This window comes from Cyprinodon variegatus, unplaced genomic scaffold (genome assembly GCF_000732505.1).
Source record: "Cyprinodon variegatus isolate N-32 unplaced genomic scaffold, C_variegatus-1.0 Scaffold396, whole genome shotgun sequence".
Lineage (NCBI taxonomy): Eukaryota > Metazoa > Chordata > Actinopteri > Cyprinodontiformes > Cyprinodontidae > Cyprinodon > Cyprinodon variegatus.
Window position 1 is genome coordinate 600,607 of NW_015150849.1, and position 7,659 is coordinate 608,265.

At 36.4% G+C, this 7,659-nt stretch overlaps 1 protein-coding gene across 3 annotated transcripts in view; it reads left to right on the top strand.

Moving 5' to 3' along the window:
- Positions 1–46: 46 nt before the first annotated feature.
- Positions 47–7,659, top strand: part of tom1l2 (target of myb1 like 2 membrane trafficking protein) — a 20,421-nt gene continuing 12,808 nt past the window's right edge. For all 3 annotated transcript variants that reach the window (XM_015387495.1, XM_015387496.1, XM_015387497.1), the window contains exons 1-3: positions 47–179; positions 5,833–5,917; positions 7,078–7,156. In XM_015387495.1, coding sequence (XP_015242981.1) covers positions 128–179; positions 5,833–5,917; positions 7,078–7,156 — 216 coding nt within the window. In that variant the 5' untranslated portion in view covers positions 47–127. The remainder of the gene's footprint in view (positions 180–5,832; positions 5,918–7,077; positions 7,157–7,659) is intronic.

A 7,659-nucleotide genomic window follows, 5' to 3' on the forward strand; every position in this document is an offset into this window, starting at 1 on the left:
AGCCAATCAAATTAGGGCTCGCGTTGTTTCAACCAATTGGTGCCCAGTGGGCGGGGTGTAGCCATACAGCCAGACGCCTCTGGGCCTCAGCCTCCGTCATTTCCAAAGTGGATCGTTTGTTGTCAAAATGGAGTTTCTGCTTGGAAATCCTTACAGCACGCCTGTGGGCCAGTGTGTAGGTACGTGAAGGCGGGAGAGTGTTTATGAAAGATACGTCGTTTCGGTCGTTACAATGAGACATTTAGTCTTCACTCTTAGTCTGGAAGAATTGGACAAGCTTTGCTCGCATCTTCCCAGCAAACGTCATCCACTCGGAATGAGCTGTCAGCTAACGTTAGCCACGAAATCTGAGAAACTTGTCTTTACTCGATTTAAAGTTCGGGTAAATCTGCTTGTACATGTGAGGAAAATGAGTTGCAGCTTTTAAGGAAGCCAGAACACTGAGATGTGATGCTAACTATGGTTATTACGGTTTGCTGAGATTTGGCTTCCAGTCTCTGAACAACATTGAGCAGAGTGATTGTTCAGTGTTTCAGTTCAAACATCTCATCTGATAAGGCAGGTCTGATGAACCACACCCCATGTGTTAGAAAGTGCTCCTAATCCAGGCACGATGGAATTATTTTTGTTCAGGATTGAACAGTTTCAACTTTTTATGTTTCAATGTTTATCGCAGCGATAAATAAATAAATAAATAAAACTAATGGGTTACATTATTTTAATGTAGAGGCCAAGTGTTTATTTCTTCTGCTTATGATAATTATGGCTTATGGCGAATTAAAGTCCTCAAATATGTTTTATTTTTTATTAGGATGGTACATATCAACTCAACTCAAACTTTATTGATAAAGCACATTTAAACCAAAGTGCTGTACAGGAATCACATTTGCAGAGCATAAGATAAAAACTGAAAACTAAAATACATAAACACAATAAAAAAAAAAGAAAATTGAATGGAAATAAAATATAATAGGATAAATCTTTCAATTAAAATACATTTTAACATAAAATACAATTTTACCAAATGTCCACTTAGACCTGATTAAAAGCCAGGGAGAAGAAGTGTGCTTTTAGAGAGGAATTAAAAACCTCAAAGGAGCCTGTCGATCGAATATGCCAAGGCAAGTTATTAAGCCAAGACGCATGCTTTGGGGCTAGACCATTAAGAGCTTTAAAAACAAACAATAACATTTTAAAATCTATTCTAAAAACATCCCAGAAACAATTAAATATTGCAATACTGGAGTGTCAGGCCCATGCACTGTAGTATATATAAACAATACTTGATCATGGTATGACCATACCAAACAACCGCTTATATCAGGGGTTTTCAACGCTTTCCCCCAAACTGATGGCGAGATGGAGCAGGGACCTCCTAATTATATATATTGTATGAAATAGTGTTATATCGAACTGGTCCTATAGTCACTCGATTACATATGGATTAAGGTAAAGAAAGTAATTTCTCCCTGGGATTATGAAAGTATTTCTAATTCAGATTCCTCGTTGATGGGACAGGTGTTGTGAATGAAACGGTGCCCACCTTGAAAGAGCTCCTGTGTGTTTACCAGAGTGTGTAGAATTCATGTTAAGGTGGATTTAAAGACATTTCAATTAGTGGAAAAAATTTCAGGGGGGGATATAAAAAAAGTCTTATCAACCAAAACTTTTGTGACCCCCATGCAGTTCCTCCTTGGACCCCCTAGGGGTCGCGGACCCCCTGTTGAAGACCTCTGCCTTATATAATGGCATGAAGGAGATTGGGATTTTATGTCATAGTTTAAAAAATGCTAGGAATTGATATGTTTTAAGATTCATTTATAGATAAGATAACAGATATATATATATGGAATGTGTAGCTCACTTTGTTACTACTTTGTTACTACTGTGACATCCTTGCTATTGCAACTGGTATTTTTTTTAGGGGTATATCTCTACCCCTGCATTTAGAAAATGGCATCTGTGCAAATTCCTCTTTGATACATTGATCAAACTGTAATTTTGAATGGAGAGCATTCTACATCCTTTTTTACGACGGTTGTTAAAGCGGGTAACTTTGGCAGTGGGAATTAGATGCTCAAAAAATTTAGCAAATTTGGACCTACCGTAATCAAACACATTAAACCAACATCCATAGATGAGTTATCACTGGCTGAGAACACACATAGACAGAATCTTAAGCAGCTTGGGATTCTGGTCCTTTCCACTCCTTTGTCATTTAACATTGCTTTAGAAACCAGTGCAACAATCCATTTCTGTCTCTTTTGGCTTCAAAATCCTCTCCAAGCTGTGGTCCTAAGGTTTGCTTGATTCCTTGTTTTTTACCACACATTTTCCCTCCACTTCCTGTAAATATTCGTAGGTATGGCGCAGTCAGTACCTGTTGGTTGGTCAACTGGGAAGCCATTAGTTATTTCTGTGATTTTTCTAAATCATTGTATCATTATAGTTTTTTTTTAATCAGTATTGTTTTGCTTGATCTTGGATTTTCACATTTTTAAAAGACAGAAAACTAGATTTCTGTCAGCTTCGTCGGCTTCAATCATAACAATCAGACCGTAGAGGTAGAGTGTGTAAACTATGGTTATCAAAAATACCAATACTCTGAATACCTTAAAATATTGTCCCACTGAGTTAATTTTGCTTTATTTTGTATAAGTACTTAACAATCATCTATGATCCTACTGAGCAAGCATGGTCCATGTTGAGATTGACAAAAACTTGTTTTTCATGTGAAAGAAAAATGTATGCATTTAATTATTTGTCCTTTTATTCTGTTAAATAAATGCCACCAGTTTAAAAAAAATGTATATTAAACTATAAAATAATCTTTGCTTGTTTGATTTCTCTGCATAACTTTCTAAACATAATTTCTTAGAATTAAACTGTAAACTAATTTCCAGGAAATCAGGTTCCAGTCGATGTTACGAGATTTTTTTCTTTAGATTTTTCCTAGATATTTACATGCATTGGTCCAATCTATTTTAGAATAATAATTTATTAGCACACTACCAACCTTCCATTTATTGTCTTCAAGACAATATTCCTATGGAGTCCTAAACAAATGATTGAATTTGATATTATCTTCCCAAGTCTGGATGGCTATGGAAAGAAAAGAATGCCTGGAAAATAAGCATGGAAAAATGTTTTAGTATTTTACTTATTTTTCTATGATCTTTAAGTTGCAATTTAGAAATTCCTCAGAAATAAAAATGTTTTTACAGTACTTACATTTAACTGTGTTCTTTGATCTCAACTTAGCACATTCAAATTTAGTTTTTTGTCCAAATAATAGATTTATCAAAGAAGAACAATTTACTGTTGTTGTGCCTCAAGAAACCGTATATCTGTTTTTTTCTACACATAGAGCAAAAATATTCAGTATGTCAAAAAAAATTTGTTTAAAGTTGGAACGTAAAGTTGCTTTCCTAACCAATATTTAGTAAATACAAATCTCAATATCTAGCATGTAAAAACGGTCAGATATATATTATATAAAACAGAAAAACATCTTTAGAATGTATTTTTTTTTTTTTTTTTACTGATGTATTTTTTGGTGGTACTCTCTTATCTGTTTAGGGTTCTATCTGCAAAGAAATTGAAACATAACTTAAAACTTTTTACTTATTTTATCAATTAATGCATATGAATAAAAGATAATGCTTTATAATACAGTCCTGTGACTACATTGTGTGGTGTTTTGCATTGCTCATTAAGGCTTTTCACGCCAATATGTGCATCCAGCTGCTCCCTGTGTGGCTGTGACCGGGTGACAGAGACCTTTTCTCTGCAGGAGACGGGCCGGTGATCATTTTACCTGGCCCAAAGATGGGAGAGGATGGGAAAAACAAGCCTTTCCTGTGTTCATTCCTTAATTCTTTTTAGCAGTGGTAGTTTTAGAGTTCATGGAAAGTGTTGAACAGATTGACTAATTTAGCAAAAAAAAAAAATATATATATATATATATGAAGACAGAATAAGCTGTTGTAGAGTCGAGATAGGAAGGGTCTTAAAGCTTTTCTTTGAGGAGAGACAGGCCTGAGAGGGACTTTGCAGCTTTGTTGGTGAGTACACGGTACAGCTTGTCACCATCAGGGGCACGTGATCAACTGGCTTCAGTTTTGCTTTTTTATGACTACAACCAGTCAGGGTTGGAAGATGTTTAGCCCCAAACCACAATGAATATACTTAGTTTTATTACTAAAGCTCCAGTTGTTGACACTATTCCTGCTCATACGTTCCTTTATGTTGGTTTTTCCTCCTTATTCCCTCCTGGACACTTGTGCTCTGTCCCGCTCTGACTCCACAATCCATTTGAGAAGCTTACGGGAAGAGTGTTGTAGTTAATTCCTTCAAAGTCAGCTTCTAGAAGCTCCTAATACCCAGAAGTCAGACACAGCTTTAGGTGTCAGGAGTAACTAGCGAGAGCATCCTGACTCTTTGCATGTTGGTGCGGTTTTCATCCTCTGCAGTCCTGGGAAAAAAAGGAATAGCGCACCTAGAAAAGCTTACCCCCTCCCTCCTATGGAACATCCAGGCAAAGATCTTTAGTGTGTGATCCCCCTTGCTTCCAACCATAAACTCTTTGTAGTAACTACTACATTTTTTATACTTGTTGTGTTTGTTGTCTCATTTTAAAATGCCAAAGCACATTTGTAAAACTTAAGTTCTAACCCCCCTTTTTCAGTTTTTGATAGATAAAACAATATGTAAATATTTCATAGCAGTTACATACCAGACATAAATACCAACTTAAGGTTACCTGACAAATTTTTCCCCAATGCTCAACTAAAGACTCAAATTGACATGCTCTGATCCGACTAGTGGATCTGCTCGATGTACCACCAAATTTTTGAGTATTTACACAAGAATATGTACAAAAAAATACACCAAAATCTTGAAATCACACTATGGCATGAACTCAAAACGTGAACCCAGATAAGATGACATGTTCCCTTATTATCTTATCTGGGTTCAATTAATTTTAAATTGAAAAAGCTTCCTGGATGGGAAGCGAAACGTCTTCAAACTCTGAAACAAAGTTCAGTGGATTGTTTTTCATTTTCTTTTTTTTTTGGAAAGACGAAAGACGTTCCAGCCAGATCAAATAATATGTTTACACAAGACTGCTGAAGAGGAACCTCAGTCATAAACACAACTGTCAAGCATCTATGTGTGTAGATATTATAACAGCTGTTGTTTTTTTATGAGTCCTATCATATAACTTTAGTTCCTTGTTTACTGTAATATTAGTGTTTTGTCCACCTATGCCTTAAAAACAAATGTTCCCCTGGACAGGAGATAACAGAGCGCTGCAAACAGACTCCATTAGCCTTTTTATTTTCTGCTAAACTTGGCACACTTTAGTCGATTTATTTATGTATTTATGTGTTCTTAGTGCTTCTATTACATGTTTTAGCTGTTTTTAACTGAAAACAACCCTTTATAGTTTGTTTATGTGGTGCTTAAGTTAGCCAGAAAGATTTAGATAATTTTAAAGTTTTATTATGTGATTTGTTCTCTAACTGATGAAGTATTTTCTTTATTTTTTCTTTTCTTTTTTTTGCACAACTTGCTCTTTATTTTAATCCAGGCAGGAGGGTTCTTTCAAACTCATTAATACATTTTTGTGCTTTAATTATTTCATAAACATTTTCTCTATTCTGCCGATTTCTGTTGGAACTTGTCATCTTATCTCGGTTCACATAAAGTCTCACGAACCTGCCTCATCAATTTAGTCAAAATTTGTTCTTCTTGAATAATATGTTTTTCCTAAACGATTAAATTAAAACAGCAGCACTTAATCAAAATTATTCTGTGTATTTTTTCCAGAGAGAGCCACGGATGGAGGCCTGCAGAGTGAGGACTGGACTCTGAATATGGAGATCTGTGACATCATAAATGAAACGGACGAGGGGTGAGCCTCCATGCCCGTTATTGTTATTCGTCTTGTAGTGCTGTTTGTTGCCCTGAAGAATTTGGTGTGGGTCAGTGTTCCAGAAACACTTAACTTCCCATAGCAGCTTGTAACAGAGCTTTCACCGTCTTCTCCCGGGTCAGATGGAAGGAGGGACTGAAGCAAATAATGCACTGCCTACTGTTATTTGCCAGAAGTCAGCACACCAGACAAAAAACCCTTTTGTTTGTTGTTTTCCTGTCATTGACTAAATGAATGAAAGATGTCAGATTCTCAGCTGGTCTCCTAAAATACAAAAAGGCCCAGTCTGCAATGAAGACTTTAATTCTAACAGATCTGTATTCATTGTAAATATGGATGCCTTCAAGGGCCAAATGGAAAAGCCTAAAATTTCTGCAATATTTTAAACGTTTGTACTTTCATAATTTATTTAATGCTCTGTTCGTCCACCCATCCCTCCATCTGCACTGTATCTGGAAAGTCAAAAAAATAAAAAGTAATAGGGGATGAGTTCTTTCTTCATCATTTTGTCTTTAAGATGTTAAGTAAGACTCCAAAAACTGAAATCAGCCGATTTTGAGCGTACTTTGATTAACCTTTGTTTGATGTTCCCCTAGGACTTGCTTTGTGTGCCTTTTGCAAAGATCAGCTTTCTAAAAGTGTGACAACAGATGGTGTATTTGAATGAGATAAACCAAAACAGATGCAATGCCCAATAACAAACAAACTTTAAATATGTACACTGTGCAGCCATGTGCTCCACACTTTGCAAGGAGAAAAAAATATTTTTCCTACTTCTTTTTCTGTGCTCGTCCATCTTTATCAATTTCAGCACAGCAGCCATACTTAGTACCTGTTATGAGCTTATGAATGCGATGGGAACACCTTATTATCCCCCATCTTCATTGAAGGGAAGGGAATATTAGGCAGAAAGCCAGCCTGTGCTCTTTATGCAAGGGAAGCTTTGATCTTGTCTATTTGGGAGAGGCGTTCTGCTGTCACTCAGAAAGGAAAAAAGGGACAGCCAGATGGTGTGACAGTTGTTCTCAGTCTCACTCACTGACATCTGTTGTTGCGTCCCCGAAACAAGTCCATTCCAACTAAGTCAGAGGTATCATGCTGACTCACAGCAGGAGTTATTAATGCTTTTTGCTTTCCAGACCAAAAGATGCGATGCGTGCCCTAAAGAAGAGACTGAGTGGCAACAAGAACTTCAGAGAGGTTATGCTGGCGCTGACGGTAAGTCGTACCTTTAGCTGGGTAAGGATGCATGTATGCTGTCCAGTCCAAGGAAAGCTCATATGCACTTAAATATGGTGCAAACAACCACATATCCCCACAAACGTATGAATGGAAAACATGAGACTTTTGATCAATTAGTTTTCAAAAGGCCTCGAGAGACTGTAGATATAAGTTTCAAAAAACCAAAATAAAAATGCATTAAGAATCTGACTTAAGCAAAATAATATCTTTACAAAAAGTAAAGAGGACTCACCAGATGCATTGTGATAAAATGTGGCTTCCCACCTGGCTTTCAATAGTCTCAAATTTTATTTGAGTATTTTGTACATCAACCCAAGAAGGAAAAACGTGTTTTATTCACTATCCTATTGTCCAAATTGTGTCTTTCTTTTTTCTTCCTTATATCGTTTCCTACAAGCTTTCCTTTTTAAAAATAATTCCTTCCTTCCTTCCTTCCTTCCTTCCTTCCTTCCTTCCTTCCTTCCTTCCTTCCTTCCTTC